This window comes from Halichoeres trimaculatus, unplaced genomic scaffold (genome assembly GCF_033239565.1).
Source record: "Halichoeres trimaculatus isolate MK-OKI-2021-1 unplaced genomic scaffold, fHalTri1.1 fHalTri1_scaffold_6, whole genome shotgun sequence".
Lineage (NCBI taxonomy): Eukaryota > Metazoa > Chordata > Actinopteri > Labriformes > Labridae > Halichoeres > Halichoeres trimaculatus.
The window spans coordinates 14,197,801-14,225,786 of record NW_027437184.1 but is presented as its reverse complement, the minus strand read 5'-3'; the positions used below and the strand labels follow the sequence as shown (position 1 = coordinate 14,225,786).

Below are 27,986 nucleotides of genomic sequence, written 5' to 3'. Positions count from 1 at the left end.
TCATTTAGATAAGAATGTCTCCAAACAAGTTGGCTGTTAATATTCTCACATGAGCACATCAGTGCCTCTCTGCCCGCCGTCTCCCAATGGAGAGGAAGAGTGGCGTCCTCTTTGCAGAGACATTAGTCTGTAATAAGTTCTGAAAAGTTCACTGGGCTTGTTAAGTACTTCAAACAGATGAGATGCAAGTGAACGGCAGAGATGGCTGGCAGAAGGACATGGGCAGTCTTATTAACACTTTTAACGCAAACAACTGTATAATGAGTCTGGTGGCAAGGTCGAGCATCAGATATTCCTGACAGATGAAGCAACGCTGTACAGATAAATGGTTTGATCTACTCTGAGTGAGTGGTTCACATGCTGGTAGATTTTCTTGCTAAAAGAAATGATTCCACTGGTTATTAACACAATTTCTAGGTCTGTAATACAAGTCTGGTTTCTAATCAATGAATCTGCTGAATGACATCTCAAATAAATAAAAAGTTTAATAAAATGTCAGAAAACTGAGAAAGACTACCCCCAAATCTCCCCTTTTGTCAAATTAACAGTCCTGCCATTGGCCTAGTAGTTGACCAGCACCCCATGTAAGGGGACTTTCTTTTTTGCAATAGTCCCCAATCGGACTCCCAGCCTAAACTATTTGCTACATGTCATCTCATGCTCTCTGCTCCTCACGCATTCTGTTTATCTCGTCCTTTTCAATACAGGTAAAAAAAATTCAAAAGGTCTAAATTAGGAAAGACACAGCAAACCGTTTCTTTTAACATTTTGAAACGAGCACATGATCAACATGACCAATGCAAAACAATTTTAACATGATCAAATTTGCATTTTTATAACCAAATATGAAAAATTGACAATCAAATGCTTCATAAATATGGAGGTTTATTTTCTTAATGTTGATAGTGGAATGAAGCCCCGCTTCAATCCACTGCCGTGGTTCTATTTTTTCAAACAGAAAATGTAAACCAGTATAAAGCCACATTTGGCTGCTATCTTCCTTCAAAGCTGCTTTAAATGTTATGTTACCTGGTTCATATAAAAATTCATGACTCCTGTTCTGCCTGCACCTGCTACAAGAAGGGGGGGAGGGGCTACACGCAGGTCTCTTACAATCATCTGCATGTCTCTTTTGCTTTTGAGAGAAAATATAAATCTTTAATTCGAGGGCAAATCTATTCACTTGGGTCGCACATTCAAATTATGTGCTTTGGAGATGTGAACGACAAACGGACAGACCTATAAACAGATGGACAGACAGATAGAGAGATGGATGGATGAGAAGAGAGAAGGAGGCAGAGGGCTGGTGGGGAGGAAGAGGGTGCAATAGTGTTAAATAAAAAGGGCCACAGGCACGGGCTGGATGGTAATGAAGAGGGGTGGGCCGGCAGCTGAGGTCCCTGTAGATGAGATCTCTTCCTGACATGTGTGTCCCCTTCATTACCCATTAAGGGGGGCACAGTGATGAATCCTTAATATGACATTACACCAATTTTCCTCTTCATTTAGCTTGATAATGTGCTGGTCTGCTCCTATATGCCCGGGGGCCGCCTGTACCAGACTCTACCAGAAATAGACCACAGTGGCCACTGGTGGCACACCTTGAAGCGGCCTAATTAGGGGCAGCGCCCACCTAATGGGGCTATCCAGACCAGAGTTTGCATAAGTTAATTTTTTTTTAGAAGGCGGAAATTGATGACAGAGAGGCTCCTTTTGTTTCTCTTTCCTCTGAAAAGCTTTAAATATTTATAAAGAAACTGTGGAAAAAAAAGTGTTACTCTAAAAACTAAAGATGGATGTCTACATTGTGCCTTTGGAGGATGAGGGCATCTGGGGTGTGGAATAGCCTGCCACAGGAAATTAGTACCAGACAAATTAGTGGTGTTGTTAAGATATCTACAAACTACAAACAGCCCTACATTTTAGTCTTTTGAAAATGAGTTCAAACTTCTGTCCAATCATCATTATTTTGTGTATTTGTCATAGACATTGTTTTACCAAGTAACTAAGAAAAAACATGTTCCGCAAAAACAGAGGAGGCAGAGGAGCAGTCTTGATATCTGGATGTGGGAGTTGTGATATGTAGAATGATCAAGTTAACTGTCATGATAGCTGTAGAGTTTGTAGGTTAATTTTAATATAGTTATTGATAATGCACCATACTAACACTACTAATACTTGTGGTGTTAGTATTTGGGGAAAAACTCCACAGAGAGAATGAGAAAAGCAAGCGCTAAAACTAACAGAGGCCCTCTGTGGCAAAAAAAGCTTTCAGAAGGCCACAAGAATATGCTCAAGATCACTGAATGTCTCAGAAACTAAAAATTGGACAGTTCTAATATCTAAATAAATAGTGTCAGTTGTTTGGGAGAATTATATTGTTTTATTTTTTCCTTTTACTCAATTTAGGTGATTTGTGTAAGAAAACATTTTTTATGGACATCAATGAAAAAGTGTTCGAGATATTCCAAGAATTTATATCACAACTAGATTGAAAAATATGCACCCTGTAATGCCACATTATGCAACAATGCCCCAATATGTAATGATGTAATACATTTCCACATCTTCTTGTAACAATGCTGCATTTCGTAATAATCTGACGCATTTTGTAATAAAATTCTTGAACACAATATGTAATCAACTTTGCCGTATTATGTTATAAGTTCTTACACATTGCATTACTTATACAAAATGCAGGTTCCCAAGGATAATAAGTAAGAACTTATTACAAAATGCAGCAGATTATTACGAAATGTGACAATTTATTACATAATTACATATAGGGGCGTTATTACACAACATGGCGTTTACCCACACAGAGAAGAATTAATGTTAATCTAAAACTAAAAATTCTACTAAAACACTAAAAAACAGGCTTTCAATAATCTCCATGAAAAAAGTCACTTTTGCATCCCCCTGCACTATACTTTAGCTTTTTTTTTTTTTGCTCAGCCAGGTCTAATTAAAGTTTGATCCTTGTCTGTTGATGTGCTTTACTTCTGTTCATATGCCTGTGTGATGATGTCTAAGGTGTATTGTTGCGATTATTTTTGTCTTTGTTGGCGTGAAAGTTCATGAACTTGTTCTTTTCTTTGTCTTGATGTTTGAGTGAGCACCTTTTTAGTTATTGACACGCTGAAAGATAAACTTTTTTTTTCAAGCATCCTTAAATATCTTAATATGTAGTGTTGAGCATAAATTATAATGTAAATGAATGTTAGACTCACTCAGCATGCCCATCCCCAGCATGAAGGCATCCATGGTGTAGGGCAGACCCCGGGCTCGCCCTCGTGTACCAGGTGGGAACATCACCTCCTTGGGCTGGGCCTTCTTACATTCTACCTATGAAGACAAACAAGCAAAATGCATATGCACACACGCACGCACGCACAGTAACGCACACACACACACACACACACACACACACACACACACACACACACACACACACACACACACACACACACACACACACACACACACACACACACACACACACACACACACGGTCAATCCATTAGACTGTGTAGGTACACAAGCAGACAGATCTGACAGGGCTGTCTCAGCTCTTTAAGGTGCTTTTCTATTTGACTTGCACAGCGCGAGATGTTTTCCATAGAGGAAAAACAAGACTGAGTCAATCTGAGCACCTCACATTTTAGAGGAGAGTCTCAAAGGAAAACTTACAATCATGCTCCTCCTGCATTAAAGCAAAGGTTGTTGCTCCAGTGAGCATGTGCCCAATGCCTCAGGGAAATACAAGCTTAATTCTTTCCAAGACTTTCCGAGACATCAAGGTAGCAGAAGCTCTGTTCTGCAATGCCAGTGCTTCAGTCCTGTGGTGTGGCAGTATGTCCGGTTTCGTTGTGAAAAGCAGTCTAATGTGTAGCTATAAAATATTTATCTAAAAAGCACAAGTTTTGCTGCCAAAATCTCAATTCCACCACTGCTTGTGTTGTTTCATATAAATCAGGCTCGAGGAGTGAGTTTATAATGTGAATATGGTTAATGAAAAGTGTTTTTAAATCTGAATTTGGTTATTTTTTGGTGTCTATGGGTCTATGTGTGCAGTGTGTATTTGTGTTTTTCTGCTGGGCTGAACTCCCCAGTGCCTCACAGTCCAATTCCACCTGCAGCACTCATCTCTCTCCTGCATTTCTTCCCTCTTACTCCTAGCTCTCACACATCCAGGTTTGTTCATTTCCCATCTTGCAAGCCTGACATCTCCTCCTCCTACATAACACATATCAAATGAGGGATGTGACAGGGGCAGATGAGGAGAAGGAAGAAGATGAGAGTCCTATTTACCACACATCTATCCTATCGCGATGAATTATAGAGAAGCGGGATCGGCCGACGAGGGGTGGCACGGTCTTGTGTCTGTTGGTTGTTTCTTTGGTAGGCTGAGTCTGCTCACCATGCTGCACAATCTATTTGCTCCACTGCCTGCTTGGCATCAGCCTGTCCATCTGTTTGTCTGTTTGCCTCCTGGCTCTCGCCTTGCTTCTCCCTACTGCCTCCACTTAAGCAGGGTTTTCTCGGCTGCGGAGATTCACATGTCATCCCGGCCTGCTGCACAAGACAGGCTACTGCGCCTGCTGCTGTGTACTCCTCAACCACAGTACAGCCCAGCATCCATACAAATAGGCTCACAACTTTGACAGGCCGGAGGTGAATATTACTATTCCCACACAAGCATGCACGGAGGCAGACAGAACGGGACATTGAGGGTTGCTAAACTAAATATAAGCTTCATGTCTGTGAACCAAACCTGTAGCTGTAAAAATGAAAAATAATAACAATTGCTGTGATCCCTTGCTTGGGTGTGATATGATACTATTATTCTTGTACTGTCTGGCTTACAAAATGTATGGCAAAGATTTTTTTTTATCACACTTGGAAACTACAAGTTAGTTACAACTAAAAAAAAATGAAATAAATTGCATTAAAAAAATCAAGAAATAAAAATAGTTTCTGTATGGTGTTTATTTTTTTTTTTTACAAATCTATCCTCCAGTTTCAATAAGTGTGGTAAAAAAAAAAAACAACAACCTGAACTTGAAGCGATCTGTTGGTGTGAATTACCAGTTCATGGCAGTCAGTCAGTCTGCTCCAGTAAAAAATCAGAATCAGAAATCCTTTTCAATCCTTGAGGGGAAGTTATGTAAAAAAAAACACGTCAGCAACGTCATAGTCAGGCTTCCTGACCCTCCTGATCAATAAAGAGAGGTATTGTGCTTTCCTGTATTTTAAATGTAAAGTAACAATGCATGATGTTCACACTAACCGTGTGCAGGTTTTCGAATCGCTACACATTCATATGTTGTGGAAATTGATCTGTTTTAGAAATAGCACAATATTTTTACAAAAACCTTTGAAATGATGATGTCTTAAGGTTCTCCTATGACACATTTGAGGTTTGGGCCTCACAAAGCCATGTCCTAGCTGTAGCTGGGTATTTTCAAAAATGAGTATCCCCCCCTCGTTCATTTTTAAAATTACTTTCGTCGGGCAAGTCAGCTGGTGAGAGCGGCTCAACGCATGCCAAACCCATAATGGGCAGTGTTTTCCAGATGTAAAACCCGTGCCATCCAATCAGAATGAGCCCCTGCCATTCAGCTGTGACGTTTGAGGACTGAAAACTCCATTTACCGACGTCTACACAAAACCATGAAACCACAGTTTTCCAAAATCTTCACTTTGGCCGGGGTTTTCAGAAAACAGTGTTGTTAATGATGTAAAGCTGTGGTTTCATGTGGATGACAGGAGTAAACGTATAAAAATAAATGCGTGAAAGAGATAGCAGCTAAAATGAAGCATTTCAGACAGAGGTTGAGAGAATGGTTTTCTGCAACACTTTTGCTAGAAAAAATGTGTTTCTTTCTACACGTACACGAGAGGAAAAGTAACCCTCCCCTCTTGAAAAAGCACAATACTCCTCTTTAATACGTCTTGACACACCCAACTGGTGATTTTTTTTTACATTATCAGACCACCTTGTTGTTGACATGACCAACTTTAAACATAGTTTATTATTGGGAAAAAAAAAGAGCAAAGGTTGTATGCGCTGCAACAACAAAAGTGTGCAGTGGTGTGTTGTCAGGCAGCTGCCTCCATTATCCACTACACACCTGCAATAAAATGTTGGGAAGAGGAAAAGAGAGAGCTGGAGTGCTGCTGTGTGTGTCACACAGTGTTATTGTAAACATTATTGTGAATTTGTGCATGATTTTCCTGCATTACAAGAATCAGAGTTGCGAAAATTGCTGTCTGGGAATTACTAAATGGAATGGAGGGCCCTCAGATTTCTGTCAAAATGATGGAAGACCTTCAGGTTTTTCCATCTTTGTTACAAAATTCCATCAAAGACAAAATATTTGGTTAATGCGACCCCTGTTCACAGCTTTCAAAACAACTCGGTGTATAACAGGCTCTGTGAAACCAGCAGGGAGCCAGAAATGTAAAGAAGAAAACCTAATCTACAATGTTTCTATCAAAGAGGAGAAGTTGCTGCGTTGCAGAGCTGTGATTTGTTGCTGTTAGCAGCCTTTTCATTTGAAGCAGACAGACTAAAGTACACAGTTCCCTCAGCCACTTTGTAGCTGTCACAGCCACTCTGCCCTCCTTGCTCGCCTGCAATGCTTTGACATTGTGCTGAAGAGAGCACAGGCGCTCTCATCGTCAGGGAGTGACCCCCAGTGTGGAGGTAGAAGCTGGTTGGAACAAATGTGACTGTTAGAAATCTCAGTACACTGCTGGAATTGTCACATCTTCACATTGCTGGGTGTCGAATCCAGCCAATTCTGCCCACACCAGAGACATGACAGTGTCTCATCAGCGTCCTCTCTGCCACATCCAGCGAGTTGGATGCTCGGGTTTGCTTGCTTGGAGTAAGACAAGACCGCGGTGTGAGTCATGCCTACACGCTCTCAGATGCGGGTCTTTGATATTCAGAGAGAGGGCTCCTTGTCATGGATTTAAAACCAGCCAGGAGCCAGGATCTGTGGTGGTGTGAGTGTGTGGGTGTTCACCTGCTTCAAACGCACAGGAGTGAGTGTGTGTGGGGGGAAGGAGGGAGGCAGGAGCTTTCAAGAGTGAACTAAGTCAAAGAGAGGAGAAGAGAGGGGGCGGCAAGACAATTCTGCACCTGACAATAAGGCACAGCGAAGGTTAAGCAGTTCTGAACGAAGAGACTCAGATTCTGGCAGGAGGAAAGTTTTTAAGACTAAACCTTTTGCCACATGAAGGAAACAACTCAAACCACATGCACATCATAGTCTGAGCACTGTCCTGACTCACAGCTTTAGCAACTTTTCTTGTGCTACTGATATTCTTAAGACTGCACAATATGACAGTTTAGACTGTGTAAATAAAGGTGTGAGAGTAATCTTGATTATCCTCTTGAAAAATCAAACACCTTTCAGACTTTATCTTTAATGCATTACATTCAAGAGGCCAAGATAACCAAACCCACATCCCCACAACAAGTCCACTGACTTTAAGACTACAGATAGAGCCTACTGTGTGTTCAGGATTTCCTTTTTTTGTGAGTTTTTTTTTATTTTATTTTAAATGTCCACTGATTGCTTAATGGCTAGGTTTTAGTATTTGGGAACTGTGCACTGGGGTTGATTTGAGCTATCTGTCAGATTCTGGGGTGCTACATGCTGCATATGGATTTTAAAAAGGGGGAGAGCTTGGCTTTTGTCCAGGAATGCTGCACCCCACTTTGTCAAGAGTAAAAACTAATCCAAACTAACACTAGGATATGACCCCGAATCACTGTGTGCTACAAGGAGACAGATGTCGACTTAAAGTTTTCCACAGAAACTAGAATTTGGAAAGTCGAGGATGACTTAATCCTCTTTGTAAGCTTTCAACCAGTCAAATTCATGGCTACCCCAACATGTTGCCAGATCTTGTGGATCTTCAGGCACATTTTGGGTTTGCTATATAGGATAACACACCCAACACATTCACATGCTTGAGTGTATGTAACTGGATCAAACTTCAGAAAAATTAAATACCAAAGACTATAAAAAAAAAGACTCTTTGTCCAATTCTTGTAATTTTTTTCGTCTCTTTTTCGTTATCTTTGTATTTGGAGTGGATCATTCTTTTGTATGGTTCATTGTTGGTCATGGACACCAAACTTTTTGTGGCTTCAGCGATTTTTTTTGCTACTTTTCTCCTGTGTTTGTCTCGAGATCCTACATGTAACCATGGCTGCATAGTTTACATGTGAAATTAGCTGTTAGCAGCCTGTAGCATGTCAACGCTAACTAGTGTAGGGCTTGATGATTTCCCTCGAGCTGAGGAGGAGGAGGTGAGGACGACGTGCTGGTTCTCGGGTGGGAGCTAGGAGGTGACGACGTGGACCTGTCCTTCCACCCATCGTTATTGGGAACGTGGGATGTATCTCCTGTGGGATGGACGAGCTAGCCGTGCTAGCCCAGCAGCAGAGGGGGTGCCGGAGGGCAGAGTGGCATTGTGCTGTTCATGGACATGGCTGACGGAGCTGACATCGGACGCCAGCGCCATATTGGAGGAGCTTTGCCTGATGTTGGCAGACAGGATCCAGGAGACAGAGACTGAACAGACTTCTGGGGAGGCTCAGTCCTGGACCCTGTGGAGGTGAAGACTGATTGGGCTGGAGAGTGGTGAACGGGCTGTCGTCATCTATTTTCTTGTGGACATTTTTGCATTTATTTACACTTTCTTACTTTTGCTTTCTTAAATGCTGTTGTGACTCCTGAATTTCCCCTCGGGATAAATAAAGTATTTTATATATATATATATATATATATATATATGTGTGTGTGTGTGTGTGTGTGTGTGTGTGTGTGTGTGTGTGTGTGTGTATAATCTATTTTTTTAATTTTATTTAAGGAGTCACAGTGTAAAGTTTGAAGGTTAAATCTAAAGTTTACTTCAAAGACAGACTAAAGTGCCCTCTTGAGAGTCAAAACAGAGGCAAAAGTTCCTTCCGGGTTGGCAAAGTACATTGAACTTCACCTTTGGCTGGTTGAAACATGATTTCCACTCTTTTTAGATGGTGATATGTGTACTAAACTTGCCTCATGGGAGCAAAAAACACACCCCCTCTCAGCTCAAAAACATGTAGAACCTATTGCCCTCTTCAGAGTGGAAAATGTGCTGTACATGCTTTTTTTTTTCCTTTTCGGCTAAGCCCTTCAAAAAGCCTATGCACACTACTGTCCCATTTTATACTACTCAATGGTGCAATTTATTAAATGAAGTGACAATTTTCCTTTATTTTATTCTATTTTATTTTATCTTATTTTATTTTATTTTATTTTATCTTATTATTGTCTTTGTCTTTCTTGCTCTTGGTGTAAAACTTTTTATTCTACTGATAATGTATTTCCTTAGGAAAATTCCTGGTAAAATAAAGATTAAAAAAATAAAAACAAACAAAAAATAGTCTCAGTATCTTCTTGGAAAAATATTATATTGTTTCTATGCTGCTGTCTGTTTTTAAATTATAATTCAGGTTTCTACTTTCAAAATGGTCCACCAGCTTGATATGTAAATCAAGCGGTGCACTTTATATGCACCCAAGTATGCAGCGCTTACAGGACATCACAAGCACTACTTGCATCGTTTTAGAGCCTACTGTTGAGATATATAAAACAAAGCACTGCCTTTGTTTTCATGTTCAATCGTACGATACAGAGAGCAGTAACGTGCAAAACCATGCCACATATGACCTTTTCAATACCTCTTCTATACAAATTAACCTTGTAGGTGTGACGGAAAGGTGTGGGAGGGATGGACTGGCAATGGCTGTCCTTCAGGGATGAGTGTTGTCAGTGCAAGTATGTGTGTGTGTGTGTGTGTGTGTGTGTGTGTGTGTGTGTGTGTGTGTGTGTGTGTGTGTGTGTGTGTGTGAGTGTGTGTGTGGGGAGGAGGAGTAGGGCTACTATTAGCTTCACTTGTGAATGGATTCCATCAGTCCACTGAAAGGAAACAGTGTGATTCATTTAGTCCAGCTCCCACTCCCAGCTCACCAGTCAAAACACAGAGTGAACAGTGGGGAAATGTCACAGCTCTGAATGCACAGTATCAGACATGTAGGTGTGGGACTGTTCACTCACCAAAAGAAGGAGTTCTTACAGCCTTTGGTTTATTTGAAGAACAGATGAGATAGTTTTTCTGTTTAAATTTAGCTCAATGCTAAAGTTTACTGAAGGGACACAGCCATGCACTTACACAATGAATTCTAGCCAGTTTAAGGTTAACCCTGTGTCTCCTAGATTTCCTGAATTCCAGCTAGGACTTTGACAGTTTTCTGTCACAGCAGACAAAAAATACTCTGATTCCGATTTATTACTGGAAAGTAGAAAAAAAAGTTGAAGAAATCTTGCAGAAAATCTGTCGCTTAAATATATTATTTTCCTTGGAGTCCAAGGTAACAGTTTTAACTTTCAGAAAAGAACATAATGTCACCATAGGTAGGTGTTTACATACTTAAACCCTTCAAAGCTAAAGATAGAAAGCCGTTGAGAGCTACTTTCACTCGCCGTTTTTCATATTGCTGGTCTGTCTTGTAGCAGAACTCTGTCATCATTGTGCCTTTGTACTTATTATATTGATCCCACAACACTGTAATAATTTGTCTTGATGTGTGATATAGCACTGTATTAAGGCATTGTACGAGTTATCACAATATGTAAACAAACAGTGGGAAGTCCAGACACAATCACACCCTCAGACAGCCACAAACACGCCACTGTTCTGTCCCGCTGGCTCTGGCAGTTCACAGAGATCCTGTCTCACTCCTGTGAGACAGCAGGACAACTTGGTCCCATCATCACGCCTCTATCACATCCATATTGAAGGGAACATTTTACGAGAGCCTACATATCACACCTTCCACCAGCAATATTAAAAGGGAAAATGACAATGAAGCCTGTCCTTGGCTAAGAGACAGGACTGGGGACCCAGGTACTATGGATGACATCATATGTCATAAATGCATCGACACAGTATGTTTTAATCAGCTGTCTGACCAGTGATCTGCCTTTTTCAGCTGATAAGTGATCAGATGTTGTAATTTGTTTTGATCATAGCATAACTCTACTTTGAGAAATCACCAATTTCACTTGAGCACCCAGCTATGAACAACCAACATGTTTTTAATAATTGAAGATCATTGCTGTGTCCAAGACAAACAGTCAAACAAATTAGGGTCTGTAGGGTGTTGTGTTTGAACTATAATTCTTATACACAGGAATGTTTTTTTTTCCCCAAGGGTTCGAGTTCATGTGTGTTTACCCTCAGGAATTTGCTATTGGGATACAGACCAGCACAAAGATCGATGGCATTTGGATGTATGGTAAGCAACCGTTGGCACACCAATTTGATATTGTTCACCGTGTTTTGCCACATTGGTTAAATTTTGTTCAGTCTTGACTTTTCTCTAATTGTTTTCTAACTAATCAGGAGTTGGATTGCTTTATTTGCATTTAAACAACTGGGAATTTATTCACTTTGTCTCCAATTTGGACTGCTTGCAGCAGGACGATAACGTGCAAATCTTACTAACTTAGAATTTCTCCTCTCTAAGGTTGAGGACTCCATTGATGATCTTGCTGCAAACAACCCAAGCACCATGTGGCTCGGCATTTGATATTAACAGACAGATTTTGGCTGAAGTGTAACTTTTAGGCTTCGGTAAACCAGACGTACTTGTTTCATTGGCCCATAGAAGATCAGACACTGGTCTATGAGTCAGAATAGCAAAACATTTTTGATGAAGCCAAATGATGCCTTCAATGACCAGCAATTTCATAGGAGACATCATGTCTGATGGTGTCTGTGAATGGTTATGTAAAGGCTGAGGATATGAGGTCATTTAAAAACCGAACACTCCCTGTGGTGCCAAAAATGATTCCTTGGCATGTTTTATTTTGTGCCAAACGATATTGTCCCCATGCACTTTGATAGACACATTCAAAGTATCACAAGGATCATCAGGCTTATATCAAACAGCTTCCTTTACTTCCTCAATCAGCAGAACCGAACATCACTGAGCTCTTATGGAACATCCTGGAGTGCAGAGTGTGAGTTTTCACCTCCTCCGTCTCTCCAAGCTTTCCTCCTTCAGTAAAGGGTAAACATCCAATTACGTACAGATCGCAACTTGTGAGGCAGCACTACATGAGGGAGTGAAACTCCTCTAAAGGGTGGTCCTACTTTCTTATTTGGCTCTTGATAATCAGACACTGTTAAAAATCTCCTGTCTTAAAAAAAATAAAAAAATTCAAAGATATCTCCAACAACCCAGAGACTTAAGTTTCTCTCTGCAGACATCCTCTTTAAGTACTGATAACTAGTTTAGACAGAGACTGTAGCAAAGTGTGTTCAGAGCTGATATATAAATATATATAAGACACACACACACACACACAGACACACACAGACACACAGACACACACACACACACACACACACACACACACATACACACACACACACACACACACACACACACACACACACACAATCACACACACACAATCACACACATTTGACCTCCTGGGCCCCAGTTTGAGAGCTGTAAATTTTAATGTTCATCAGCAGTGCAACTGATTGGTTTGCAGGTTTGACACAACAGCAGAACTGGCACAGCTGGCACTCGAGGACTCAGAAGGTGGGTCTAATTAAAAGTAATTACACTTGGTTAGCTGATCACAGACAACCCGCTGTTTATAGACAGAGCTCACAGGCTATGAGCTACTGGATATCATGAACCTTAATCACAGATAAATGTATAACGTCTGCAGACTGATCAAATTACTTTAGACTAAGTGCGTTTCTTCTGAAAAATTATGTCCTCTGAAGTGTCCGGTTTCATCTGAGAATGATGTCTTTCGTAAACATCTGACTGCCCCTTCTGAGCATAATGTTTGACCTACTCAAGGAATATCATTTCTTGCATTAAAGTGACTTCATCCTTTTTAGTCATCTGCCATGCCCCCCCAGTTATGAGAACGTTGCTTTTATTTCAGCCACATCATGTGAAACAGAGATCTTACATGGTACCTGAATCAGATCTCACTTTTTTTAACCTGTACACAATTACCCCAAAGCTTTAGTGTCTTTAGTATAGGGCTGGGCGATTATGATAAAAATAAGAATCCTGATTATTTTAAGTGATATTGAAATCACGATTAATATACACAATTATTCATTTATTCAAAAACTTCAGTACTGATTTAAACACAACTTTAAAGAACCAGCAAGTGGCACATACAGTATTAATGATACACATAAGTCACACACACTCGCTGTGGCTGCACATGGAACACAGAAGAGCTATGAAGCACAGGAACTTGCATACATCTACACTGTGTGGCATATTAATTGTTTTTCTTCGATTATATTATTTTTATGATTGTCAGATGGCAAAATTGAAATCACGATTCAAATCCGATTAATTGTCCAGCCCTACTTTAGTATACTACAATGAAATACTTATATACAAAATCTTGCAAAAACTGTACTGGGTGCTTTCCGTCTGCCAACATTTACTGCTCAAAAATTGGAGCTGTAAGAGTCCCAGCAAGCCAAAATATCATTATTTACCTATTTATGTCCAGAGGTGCAACTTCAACATTTAAAGTGAGTTTAAAATGTTCATAAAAATGGAATTAAATCATTTAAACACTTTAAAGCAACTGGAAAAATGTTATATCTTGCAAGAGACTGGAAATGTGTCCATAGTCGTCTGATTTATCTTGTTCCCTGTCATACACTGCTGTTAAGTGACGACTTCTTGTAGAGGAATTTTAGCTTTACAAAAAGTATTTTCTCAGACTTTTCTAAACTAATCTTAATCTTGAAGAAAAACATGGAGACACTTCTGAGAGATAAACAAATAAAGGCTTTATTATGATCCATGCTCGGTGCCTGCTGTAAGATTTAGGTGATGTATAAGAGAGTAAACTGGAGAAGTCATCACACTCTTCAAGTGAGGACAAAACAGTGTTTGGTAGAGCTGTAAAAGCTGTGCCAAACAAAAAAAAATATTGCACAGAAATGTGTAAGTTATAGGATGTTTATTTTTCTCCACTTGCATTTAAATGACAATGCATTCTACATCTGTATGTATATGCTAAAGACTGTCATATAAGTTTTAACCCCTTAAGTTCCATCTATATTTTCCCAATTCCCATATTTTAATTTTATCGAATAAGTATGTTTAAATGCAACCACATTAAGTCACCTGAAGAGTGTCTTACTATGTGATGAATGAATTAAATCAACAGGAAAATGTCCTTAATTGGATGAATATAGATATATTTTAACATGAGTAGTGTGAAATGTGTCCTTCTTGGCTAATTAACCGGTGTCCATGTTCAGCATGCAGCACTTTCTCATGTCAGTCGTCTTAACAACTGCTTACGTCTTTTTCCCGCAGATCTTTTTCAGGACAGCCTCCATATGCTGTTTGAATACACAGGGTTTGACAGAGGCTACTCTCATGCTTTAGCAGTGCTCCTCCCTGTTTACAATGCTTCACCAGAAACAGATGCAGCGTCTTCTTTTTTTCAAGTTGAATATCTGATGATTCTGCCTCTACAGCCACAAACTCTTCAAAGAATTCACGACTTGGTTCTGCTAAAGCACTTTCTGGAGTAATGAGCTCTTGCCAACATGCTGGTGATGATCTTGTGAAATCTTGGAATTTATCAAGTCAACTGTAAGCTGGTAAAACTTTTAGAAAAGTTGCTCCTCCCTTCTACAGAAGTGGTTTGAGTATTTTTCTGTTCTAGACTTTCTTTTAATAAATGTATCATCTCAGGTGGCCTCTCTTGGTGAAACTTGAGCCCCCCTCAAGTTGTAAACAGGTCATTGGGGGCTGCTGGAGCCAACATACAGTGTACTCTGGACAAAGTTTTATCTGTTTATTAAGCTCAGGTGCTGTGAAAATAACAGTGAAACACAGATTTTCATATAAATCACAACTTCACGTCAACCAATTCCAGGATTTTCTTACTTTACAGTTGATCCCATTTTCATTGTCACATTCCCTTCAGATTTTCCACAACACAAAAATCTTGGGGCCTAACATATAAGTGCCTGACTGTATTATTCTCTCTCTTAGCACCTGGCAGAGACGGAGCCTGCTCTCCTCCTCAGCACAGTAATTGGTTGGTTATGTCAGGAAGACACAGTGAGAAATTGACGACTAACAGAAAATTCCTCCCCCCTGTTGTGATTATTCGCTGCTGTTGAATATTAAAAATGACACATTAAAGAACATTACCTTGAAGCACTTGACTAAAACCAATGTGAGTCCATTTTAATGGCACACTGCGCGCTCATCAGAGCCAATACTTGATAGGTATTATTATGAATTAGCTGCGCGTGCATAACGGCAGCATGGGGAGAGATAGAGTGAGTCCTGTTAGAGTCCTTAACAAAAGGAATTTAAAACCCCTCCTCAGGTGCATTAAGGTGCTGTCTTAATGCCATATGATACATTTATTCATACACAAAGAAACCCAGAGGGTGTGACGAACTGTCAACTGAATCTTCAGCTTATCCATCTTTGCACCAAACTATTTGATGGTTTCATTAACGGGGGACCAAATGTGAAAAAGTCTGTGTATGTTTAGGAGTAGATAAGTGTGTGCACACTGAAGAGGGAAACTCTACCAAACTCATAAAAGACAATAGACTGACCTAACCTGTGTTGAGGTTGTCATATCTATCTAATTGCATCATGTTGTATTGTATCACGTCAAATTCTATCCTATTGTATTATATACTCACTGGCTACTTTATTAGGCCCACCTGTCCAACTGCTTGTTAATGCAAATTTCTAATCAGCCAATCATATGGCAGCAACTCAATGCATTTAGGCATGTAGACATGGTCAAGATGATCTGCTGCAGTTCAAACTGAGAATCAGAATGGGGAAGAAAGGTGATTCAAGTGACTTTGAACGTGGCATGGTTGTTGGTGCCAGACAGGCTGGTCTGAGTATTTTAGAAACTGCTGATCTACTGGGATTTTAACTCACAACCATCTCTAGGGTTTACAGAGAATGGTCCCAAAAAGAGAAACTATCCAGTGAGCGGCAGTTCTGTGGGAGAAAATGCCTTGTTGATGCCAGAGGTCAGAGGATAATGGACAGACTGGTTTGAGCTCGTAGAAAGGCAACAGCAACTTAAACAACCACTCGTTACAACCAAGGTATGAAGAAGAGCATCTCTGAATGCATAACATGTCCAACGTTGAGGCAGATGGGCTACAGCAGCAGATGACCACACCAGGTGCCGCTCCTGTCAGCTAAGAACAGGAAACTGAGGCTACAATTCACACAGGCTCACTAAAATGAGAGAATAGAAGATTGGAAAAACATTGCCTGGTCTGATGAGTCTGGATTTCTGCTGTGACATTTGGATGGTAGGGTCAGAATTTAACGTCAACAATATGAAAGCATGGATCCATCCAGCCTTATATCAATGGTTCAGGCTGTTGGTGGTGGTGTAATGGTGTGGGGAATATTTTCTTGACACACTTTGGGCCCCTTAGTACCACTTGAGCATGGTTTAAAGGCCACAGCCTACCTGAGTATTGTGGCTGTCCATGTCCATCCCTTTATGACCACAGTGTACCCATGTTCTGATGGCTACTTCCAGCAGAAAAATGCCATGTCATAAAGCTGGAGTCACCTCAGACTGGTTTCTTGAACATGACAATGAGTTCACTGTACTCAAATGGCCTCCACAGTCCCCAGATCTTAATCCAACAGAGCATCTTTGGGATGTGGTGGAACAGGAGATTTCCATCATGGATGTGCAGCTGACAAATCTGGAGCAACTGTGTGATGCTATCATGTCAATATGGACCAAACTCTCTATGGAATGTTTCCAGTACTTTGTTGAATCTATGCCACAAAGGATTAAGGCAGTTCTGAGGCAAAAAGGGGTCCAACCCAGCACTAGTAAGGTGTACCTAATAAAGCGGTCGGTGAGTGTATAGTATAAAGTGGCCTTACGTATTACAGAGCTTGCTTTTGGAAGGGGGTTTAACTATCCCTGTAGCTTGTATACATACAAGCTACAGGGAAAGTTCAGAATGCCATAATCTATACTTTTACATCATCTTTTTCTTATGCTGTTCAATCTCTAAAGGTGAGGCTATAGCAGGAGTCAGTGCAGCTGGTGGGGCAGGTCGGAAGCCTCTTGCTAAGCAGCACCCTGATTTTAATTATAAATGAGGCTGAACTCATGGTGACAGAGACAGAGTGCTCCTGAGAGTGAGGCCTCACTGGCACCAGAACACAGGGTGATTGACCGAGTCACTAAAAGGTCCAGTCACTCACATGTGAGTGGGCATTGACCCCTCTATACTGCCAGAGCCCTTATGAGAGCAGGCAGGGAGAAGGTGGGCCTGCCCTGTACATCCAGCAGCCTCCCAAGTGGGGTGGAATTTCTGTCTGCATCAATTATTCAAGAGCCATCTTAGATAACACTCGCGGGCAGGATGGATGAGGTCTATTTCTGTATAGTACTTCATAAGGATGAAGACAGGAGGCATTTTTTATTTTGTGTGCCGGTGCTTCAGACAGCGTAAAACCAGTCCTCTCCTCTTTGCAGCCATGGTAAGGCTTGAAGTGTCTTTGAAAAATGCTCTTAACACACTCCACGTTATTTTCTCTTTGCAGACATTCCAACATGTCAGCACTTTGTACCAGATCTGAGGGACACACACAATTCCTGCATCCTTGGGAATTTAATATATACTTGGTGATGCCAGAAGAGACCCTTAGAGAGGTGACAAAAGCTTCACAAAACTGTCCAGTGCCTCCTCATGTCAAACTCTGCTTTTCAGGTAAGGTTTCTGAAACTAGCAGCTGGGTCACATGAATGCCCATGTGAGTCTTAGGATTAACAACACAAAGCCCTGAAAAACAACTAAGGCCTCCTGCCAGAAAAAGTCATTTCATAGTTTTCCCGTTTTAGATAATGATATTAATATTCATTCTGATTAACAGCTAAATACAAAAAAAAGAGTGTTTTTGAATCTGAAATTGGTACAAACAATGATCATCACAGTGACACAACAGTAAGATAGATGTAGGCCTATGTGCTGCCTGTTGGATAATATATCAGAGCTTAAATGTTGCTGGCAATATAAATAGCAGGGGATGTATAAAACAAATATAACCTATAATTTCTCCACTTCTTCTCTAAATCCTCCCTTTGTATTAATAATTGTAGTTCCAATGCATAAACATGGGACACAATACAACCCACTCATACAAAGAATAAATGGAAGGGAAGTGGTGTTATTCATCTTGAACACTAATGTTTTCAGGCAGAAACCCCCAACAACGTGTTTGCTTTAAAAAGGTCTTGCACAGAAATTAATCTGACTGAAACAGTAACAGATAATTTGCTGCTGATTTTGCAGATTTGCAGGAGAAGGAAATGGCCTCAATTTTTTTTTTACCACGTGCTTACCTACAGTTCTTATGAATATGGCACAATAAAGCTTAAAAAACTGTCCTTATTTCATCTTCTATGGATTTTAAGACTACATGCTGGCAGAGGTACGCTTTAAACAGTTGGTCCAGACTTTCGTCTAGCTTTGCAGTAAAAGGGGGCTACAGAGGAAGTTCTCTAGCTGCAAGATAACCATGCAAGTGTAGACACCATGTGCTGAGTTCTTTGAGATAAGTGAGATAACTTAAAGCCTATTTTATACAGTCATAGCTGAACTTGCTTAAATGTATTTGTTGTTTCACATTAAAACCACTCGGCAAGCAATGTTTGAGTTAATAAAGCTGAATCTTTGCTGAAAGCTTGTGGACACAATCATTCTACAAACTAAAACTAAATTGGTACCTTTAGATTTTGCATTTTAACTACTCTGTTAAAAGAGGCTAATTTCATTCTAGCTTTGAAGACTTACAAACTGGACTTACCAGTGCCAAAGCGTTAGGGGAAACAGATTGTTAATTCAACACAGGGATCAGTTCAGACCAAAAGTAACATTGACCAGTACCAAAGCAAAGGTATCATTATTGATACTGGGACTACAGAAATTATTGTTTTCATCTTCAATTCAACATGAAAGTATCTCTAAAAACTGAGATTATAAGATCATGCATTCTTTTCGAGATTAACTTTTTGAATGGAAAAAAAATCCATTATGTAGAAAACTTATTAAAAGAAAAAAAAAAGAAAAAAAAAGAAAAATAAGATTAACACCTTTAAATAAAACTGTATTCACCGTGCCTCTCCATCTTTCAACCCCCTGGCTCTGTAGTTGTGAGCAACGGTTAACCTAAAGCATGAAGGGTATACTTAAGAAAAATAGGGCTTTGATGAAGTGACGATAGCACCAAAAAGTCTAGACCTAGATATAAGAGAAACCATCTTAATTAGATTATTAGTCGTACTCTAAAATCAATACCACGTTTCTACCATATCTTTTTTTGTCCCTGTGTGTGTCTGCCAGGATGTAAAACTTATTTCCCATAGAGAACAATACACATCTAGTTGCTGTTGACAATATGACTTAAGCCATTAATCTGAACCCCTGACCAGGTATTGCCAGCTGAGAGAAAAAAAAATCTGGTTGACTCATTGTCTGAATATTGTGCTAAGGGCTAAAACATTAGTAACAATTACTACATCATTGAATAATAACATGGCTAACTATGTATTTGCGTTGCTAATTAGTGCTGCTGTTTCCAATCCAATTATTATCCAATTAGGACTTCTTACAAAGAGGCTGTGGTGGACTTACATGTGCTTCATTTCTTTCTAAAATAAACTCAGACGAGGGAATAACATTAGAATGAATATGTACCTGAGGGTTTTGATACCAAATTTTGGGGTTGGATAAATTTCCCTAAAATTATTTTTGTGGCATGAAGACTCTGAATAAAACATGTTTTTGACAACATTGGCAGCAGTATTTTGGTTTGGCCTGTGCGTTCATGCTTTTTGTAGATGCCTGAATTCAGTGTTTTCCCACAGTGAGATGCCTACATGTCAAAGGATCATAGACATTTGATTGTGACAGAATATCTTCCAGATATTTGTCACACTGGTTTCTTTTTATTTTTTTGGCCGCAGTCCTGAAGAGAGACAGGCAGAGATGTATACCAGGGTCATATGTGACCTGGGCCGGTCCCTGGTGAACATGGTTCTACTACACTGGTCCTGTCAGTCACATAGCCAGTCAGTCAGTTTGAGGAGAAAAAAGGCTAGATGGGAGTGAAGACACACAGCGAGAGGAAGACCGAACGGCCGTAAGACAAGAATTCCCTGCAGTCAATCTCAACCCACAGAACCGCTCAAATGATGCAGGATCTCTCCAGAGGCCTGCAGGGTGGAACTGGGCGAGGGAGGAACCTAATGTTACACTCGCTACAGTTTTTTGTCAATTATCATAAGTGACGTGATGACTTAGAAAAGCACTTTTGAACTCTGCAGGGTGCTCCAAGCTGACCATATTACTGGTGTAAATAAAACAAGCTTCACTGGGACTCTGTGGAAGGTGTTAATCCCTGACTAATGAACTCTGCCTCTGCCAGTGGCTTCCCTGGACATCTCCACCTGTGTGTGTGTTTATTTGTGTGAATGTGTGAGTGTGTGTGTGTGTGTATGTGTGTGTGTTGGGGGATTCAGAAAGAGAGGGACAGGCTCCACTCTCCCGTCCCTCAGCCTGACAGGCAGAACTCAGGCACACAATTTCACGCTTTGTGGGCAGTACACACCACTGCTTTCCCATCCCTGAGACCCAGAAACCCAGGGAGTGTGTGTGTGTGTGTGTGTGTGTGTGTGTGTGTGTGTGTGTGTGTGTGTGTGTGTGTGTGTGTGTGTGTGTGTGTGTGTGTGTGTTAGCCTGTGCATATGAACATGAACACACACACATACACACACTTCTCCTCTGCCATTAATACGAGGGAAAGAAGAAATCAAATATTAATCCCTCAACGCCCACCTGGAATTGAAAAAAAAAATGAGTGGACTTACCATTTTGTTATTGATTTCATGAAAATGAATTTCACAGACTTTCTCTACGATGTCTTCACTCTCAAAAGTTATGAAACCAAATCCTATGCAAGGAGAAACAGAGAAGGGGAAGGGGGGGAGAGACAGAGAATGAGTTAGAGGCGAGTCTTAACAAAACTCTTAGAAAATGCAGAAGAAGACGGGACATTATCAAAGAGCCACATCCAGAAACTATGCGAGTACATCTGTGGAGATTGGCTCGGGCATGGAAAAGAACAAGTGAACAAGACAGACATTGTCCTCTTTAAATCAGGAATATGATGAAATCTGCCACATTATTAAGGGCACTCGAGGACCTCTTCTACAAAGAGAAGATGGAAAAACAGCACAAAGCTTATTTAATGAGATTCAGGGAGCCAAGGCCCGAGCATCTGAATTTCATTAAATGCATTTTGTGTTCTTTTTATTGAAATTTCACTGTATAACAAGCTCTCGTTTTTATGTTAATGCAGGCCTTAGAGTGAATGCATCGTTGACAGTGGGATTTTCACGCCATATTTATAGGATAAAAGCTTAACCCCTCTTTTAAACACAAAGACACAGAGACAAGATGGTTGCAGACTTTTGAACACAAGTGGATTGCAATGCTCTCCTCTGTGTTTTCGTGATGATGCACAAAGCAATCGAGCGTCTGTATAGGCTGAACTTGAAAGGAAAACTGATATTCTATTACTTTGCTAAAAAAAAAGAAGAGGAAACAGCTCAGAAGGGAAACAGTTAGTGAATAAAAGCAGCAAGTGGGACTGAAAGAAGATGAGTTTCTTTTCAAAATGGCAAACACCCGACGATAGAGCACAATCACCTCAGATTGAGCTTAAACAGCTGTCACTACAGACAACACGTCATCTCTCTCTCTCACACACACTCACACACACACACACACACACACTCATAGACACTAATGGAAAACAGAGGCAGCAGCAATCTATTATAGCTGATGTTGGAGGATACAGTAAAACAGTCACTGAACATCAAAGAAGAGCTCTCCACTGATGACATTCAGCAGCTCGAGTATTGTTGATCTGAATTATAGTGAATTTTTTGCTTATTTGTCATGTAAGTTTGGATAAACTCATGTCATCAGGCATCAGCTTGCAGTCTTTGTCGGAAATGATGCCTAATAGACTTGAGGGCAAAACCAGGTAAACAGAAATTTTACTTTCCAGGAAGACCTTTACCCACATCATCTACTATCACTGATGTAAAAGATGATTTCCACCTTTTAATTTTCTTCATCCATGGATTAGTTATCGTTCTCTTGGGTGTAAGAGTAAAGAAGGTAAACGTTTCCAGTTACACTTTTACACAGTCCAAGATGTAACTCTTAACTGCTGTTTTTTTCGCAAAGTCTACATAATTAATAAAACATTCAAACAGAAAGATTTTTAGTTTAGGATGATAGAATACACAGACAAGCAGAAGAACGCAATTTGGGAGCAAAACCATCTCTTTCCATTTGTTTCCATCTCCGTCTTGCAGTTTTTAGCTCTGTCATAATCATCAAGAATGACCTTGAATATACTGGCATGTAGGGCTGCATGACATGGCAAAAAAAACAATATCTTGTTATTTTGAGGCTGCATCACAATACACAAAATTTATCTTGATATTCTGATTTCTCTTCCAAATTGCTATTATATTATTCATTCATTCATTTTCCGAACCACTTATCCTGTTCAGGGTCGCAGGTGGCTTGAGCCTATCCCAGCTGTCATTGGGCAAGAGGCGGGGTACACCATCACCAGCCAATCACAGGGCTGACACAGAGGCAAACAACCATTCACACACACAATTTAGAGTGTTTAAATAACTTGATGAGCATGTTTTTGGACTGTGGGAGGAAGCTGGAGAACCCAGAGAGAACCCATGCATGCATGGGGAGAACATGCAAGCACTGCACAGAAAGGCTCGCCAGCCACCTGGGAATTGAACTAGTGACCTTCTTGCTGTGAGGCTGCAGCACTAACTGTTGCACCACCGTGCAGCCCGCTATTATATGATACTATTCTATTGTATTATTTTATGTTATATTATATTATATTATATTATATTATATTATACCTTTGCATAAGTTTGTTGTGTGGCCACAGAAACTTATTTGTTTCCTGAAAATATCGCAGCTAGCAGTATTTTGGTAATTACCTGTAAAATAACACCAAACAAAACTCCTCTCTACCTTCTTGTATCTAACTGTGCACAATTAAGTGCTGTGATGGAATGGCAAACAGGGGGGGCATGGCTAGGTGCACAGAGAAACAAAAGTGAAACTCAAGAGAACATGTCAGGTTCGTTTCTCGTTGTAGAGAATCAGGCAGGGATCACTGAGGCAGCAAAGCCAGCCCAAAAAAGCAACTACACTTTAGAAAACAAGCCCCAAGAACCCACAACCAGCAAGTGATGAGATGTGCAAGCAAAAATTGGAAAATCACCCACTCATCCACCCCCTCACAGTCACAAGGATTCGTTAAGGAATCAAAACATGGTACATTTAATTTTATGTGAATCAGTCCTCGGTACTACAGACTGAATTTGGTCTTATTCCTTGAGACCACAGGACATATAACACGACACAACATGCAAACCTGAGAGTGGTCCTTACATCTGGCTACCATGCATGAAACAAGCGCTGTTCACTCCACAGGTCTTTGAAATGTGCTCTGTTAGCTTTTTGTGATGCAGTTGCCTGTTGACATTGGTCTGCATAGCTGCACCTGAATGTTTAGCTCATGGGTGGTAACTCACATTTCAACAACTTCAGTGATATATTTCAATTTGTGACACAAATTGATTATTACTTTTGACTATCCAGCTGGGCATTATGAGAACTGTGTCGTTTTGTTTTGTTTGTTTTTCGTCATGGTTGCAGCAGGAAGATGCTATGGTAGGGGAGCCAAAAGTGACAAAACAACAGAGTAAAATGATTAATAAAAACTTGTTAAATCTGCGTCTTATTTGCACCCAGATGAAATGGTTAACACTGACAGTCCAAATAATATAACTTTATTTACATCTTACTTTGATCACAGTATAAAATCACAAATATTGCACACCTTACAGTGAATTTTAACCACACAACCAACTTCAACATCTTTGTTTTTTGAGAGGTTAAAGTGTCCTTAAATTCACACTCATGCTCTCAACACACTGATGCACTGGTTTTCTTGGTAGCTTATTTTATCCATTTGTCACATCACCCAGAAAATAATAAGGGCCTCTGCTGTTTACTAGACTACTCAGCCCAAATATAACCACATCACCATTAACAGGGCTGTCATAAAGTCTATATCTCTTACTCGCATTTTTCTGCTCCTCCTCTAAAAGACTCTTCAGTTCTTTCCTGCAGAACATCTCCAAAGAGACTCATCAAAAGAGGGGTTTGAAACCTTGTGAGTGAGCTGATTAATCACAGACAACATCTGATCTGATGAGATTTTATGAGACAGAATATCAATTTCTACCGAGACATCTCAACACCGAGCTGTGGCGACACTCGTGTGATGTGTGTGAGTGTGTAGGGGGCGGACATGGGACTGATGATGAAGACAGGCAGAGCTGTAGGGAAGGGGCGCTGCACCCTCTCCTCCTGCACACTCCACCTTCATGCCGGCACAAGGAGCACTTTTGACAACCAACAAATCAACCGCCAGGAGTTATTTGTCACGGAGGAGTGTAGGTAGACTGGGAGTAGAGTATTGGGGGAAAAGGGAGTGAAGAAAGGTGGAGATGAAAAAAGAGGGGGAGGGGGAAAGACAGAAAAAAAGTGACAGGGATAGAGGTTAACACACATGTGCCCCTGTCGCCACACTCCTTCCTGCTGCTACAGGCAGCTCCTCCATCAACTGACAGGACATTTTCTGCTGCACCATTACATCCACCCGGGGTCAGGGCCAAGCCACAGCGTCACACATACCACCAGCAGAGCTCCTCCACCCATGACTGGATCTGTTTAAATGAACAAAATACATTTTCTGTGGTGTAAACTACAACTGGAATGTGTCCTGTACACAAAAACACCCCTATTTTTCTCTTTCCTTGGCTGAACACACACCTCCTCCAACTGTCTGAACCTCTGGCCCCCCATTGCAGTGCACTCCTTTTGTTCTACTATCCCATTTTACAGCCTTTACAGACAATTACAGGCCACAAAAAAGCACCAAACACAAACTTCCTCCTTCTGCGGGGTGTCAGCAGAGCCAGATTGTTCGCATTCATCCCAGCTCTTCTTCTCTTCTCTTCCAACTATCCACACATGGCAGGAAGCTGACCTCCACCAGACTATTAAAGACTGTCAGCAGTGACAGACAGAAGGAGAGAGGTGTCAACGCACTCACACACTCAGGAAACCTTCCCATGGCTTAAACAATAGCCTGTAAATGGAAACACATGGAAGCCTGGGCGGTAAGGCTGGTAATAGGTGTTGTGTGGCTACTGGCCGAGGCCTCTTGGCTGCACTCGCTCACACTTATTAGCGAGAAGCTGAACTCGGCCTCGTCTCATCGCTCCACAGAATCGGCGGGGAGCCTACTTTCACGGCCTTTTACCAGCTTCATCATACTCGCTCTTTATTTCACACTCATTTCAGGTTTCTCTGCTTCTGTTGCTTCAGTGCTTTTCACCCGACTTACCCCATCACCCCCGCCCCCCAACCAGAAAAAAAAGGCTGATTCTGCCAGAAACAGATAACGTAAGAACTTGCAAATTGATGCAGCAGAGTTGACTTTGAGTTGAAAAGTGGTGTCGCAGCTTTAAATTAAGAGTGGTTTGAAACTTCACAGGACTCTCTAATGTGTTAACCACCGATGTAAAGTGCGCTTAATTGCTTCTCTTACATTTTCCCTTTTGATGCCTGACAAGACTTCAATATGCACAACAGAGATATTTTCAAAAGTGACGTGCTTTTACTTTACAAATTACTCTATCATTCGGTTACATGTTCAGTATTTTATCTAAAAATATGAGCTTCAAGAAGCACAGGTGGAAAAGTTAGCGCAGGGAAAGTTTAAGTAATTTTAAATTAAAAGTGCCACAGGAAGCAGACTCTTCTTCCTACCTAAAATCTGCAGCTACATTTACTGCAGTAAGTACATTGTACAGCTTGTATCATCAGACGAATACATGTGAGCCTGGTGCTCATTATCAAGACATTTCTGGGTCAGTGTTAACAGAATAAAAAGAAAGAGAACACCTTTAAAGGTAGAGTCTGCAGGATTTTCCTAAAAAATAAAATGTCAACTTTTATAGGAATAATCCTGCTCATTTGTCACTTCTGGGCCTCTATACATGTGTGTAACTGCTTATGTCTGCTTAGAATCATATCCTCTGCCTGTATGTTGATGGTTTGGTTGTATTTTGGTTTGTGGGTGGACAGTGAGCATGTTCACCTCAACCAATCACAGTGAGCCAAGTGCACAAGAAACTTTGCATGGAAGAAGCTAAGCAAGCTGACCCAAGCTATGGTGGATGTTGCAGAGAGCAAGACAAACACAGCCAAAGTGAAACAAAACGCAAAACGGACAAATCTTTTTTACTAAAGGAGGGTGAAGCTTGGCTCAACTTTTTCTCGCTTTTGGGCACTTGGAAGGCAGCTCTGCTGAAGCGACGCAAGTTAGCTTTTTGCTGAACAGGTATGTGTCAAATACCTGGGATTAGCTTATGCTAACATGCCTAGTTAAGTGCAGAGCTCTCGAGTTTCTCCCATGTAAAAATGTGATGCAGCAGGTGGTTGCTAGGCTAGTGAGTGTATTCACATAGTCACAGTTGGAGGCTGTTGGTGTGCTCTGCCGCTGGCACTGATCCAAGGAGGAGGAGCCCTGTTTGAATTTGTGTTTCTTAACAAGTAACAAAAATAAAACAAGTGCATGCTCTTGCAACTCTTTATAGCCTGCTTTGTGAACACAGAGGTATCACAATGGACACCTGTGGTAACCTCTTCTTATAGTTATCGTAACACAGTGCAGAAATGTGAGCAGGTTACATGGATCCAAAATTCAACAAAAAAGAAAAGAAAAGAAATGTGTGTCTTGCTGAAATGATTCCGCAACAACCTTATACACTCTTGTCACTGATAGGTCCATTATAACAGTATTAATACATGTGTTGATCTATTGATTTTTAGTTCCTTTGTAAGGAAACTCAAGTGTATTGCTTTGCTAAAATGCTTTGCACATTGTCAAATCCTATCTAGTTACAGCTGCCAGATTTATTAGAAACTGGAAAAGCCTCTTTTTGATAACACTTCAGCAACAGTAAGACAAGAGTCAATGTTCGAATCTAACCACCTCACAGCTGAAATCACTATTTAATCGGTCTAAATTCACTGCTAACTGTAATATTTGCTCGGAATCAGTTTAATGCTACAAGAGCTGCCACTGCTTGATTCCACAGCAAGCGTATGCACTGCACAGTCCAGAGCTGATTCATGCTTACTCTTAATAATTCTTGTATTTCAACAGCATGAGCCCAGTTTGTTTTACCTCTCCAGATATAGGTTGAGCCTATTTCGGATGGAAAGTGCAGCTTTGAGCTTTGATTTTACAGATACATTTGGTTCATAAAAATAGAAAATCCATAATTTGACATGTAAACCTTTCATCAAGCAAAACCGGAGTGTTGCATCAGAAAAAAAGGCCACTGTGTGGAGCTGCCAAGAGCCTCTGAGTAAACTTTGAATACATTTTGCTCAAACTGTTTTTGTGCTTCTGTTGTTGTTTTTGGAAACTTGGACAAGGGCCTCCTTGTGTTTTCTATGACTTTGTGCTGCACTTGTCCTATGCAAGTGGTGCTTTGTTCTGCATCCTACCACATGGTGAGCTAAGAGCTAATTTCTTATCATGTCAAGGTAGCTTACTGCTTCTACTCTGGGGCTGTATATTAGTCCTGAATAAAAGTGCATCTAATGAGAGGAGCCTGCTGCTG

The 27,986-nt window shown here is 40.6% G+C and overlaps 1 protein-coding gene across 12 annotated transcripts in view; it reads right to left on the bottom strand.

The window, feature by feature from the left end:
* LOC141791451 (RNA-binding protein Musashi homolog 2) overlaps positions 1-27,986 on the bottom strand; it is a 311,762-nt gene that overhangs the window by 70,797 nt on the left and 212,979 nt on the right. For all 12 annotated transcript variants that reach the window (XM_074671944.1, XM_074671945.1, XM_074671943.1 and 9 more), the window contains exons 8-9: positions 21,033-21,115; positions 3,231-3,345 (exon numbers count right to left, since the gene is read on the bottom strand). In XM_074671944.1, the coding sequence (XP_074528045.1) occupies positions 3,231-3,345; positions 21,033-21,115 (198 nt within the window). The remainder of the gene's footprint in view (positions 1-3,230; positions 3,346-21,032; positions 21,116-27,986) is intronic.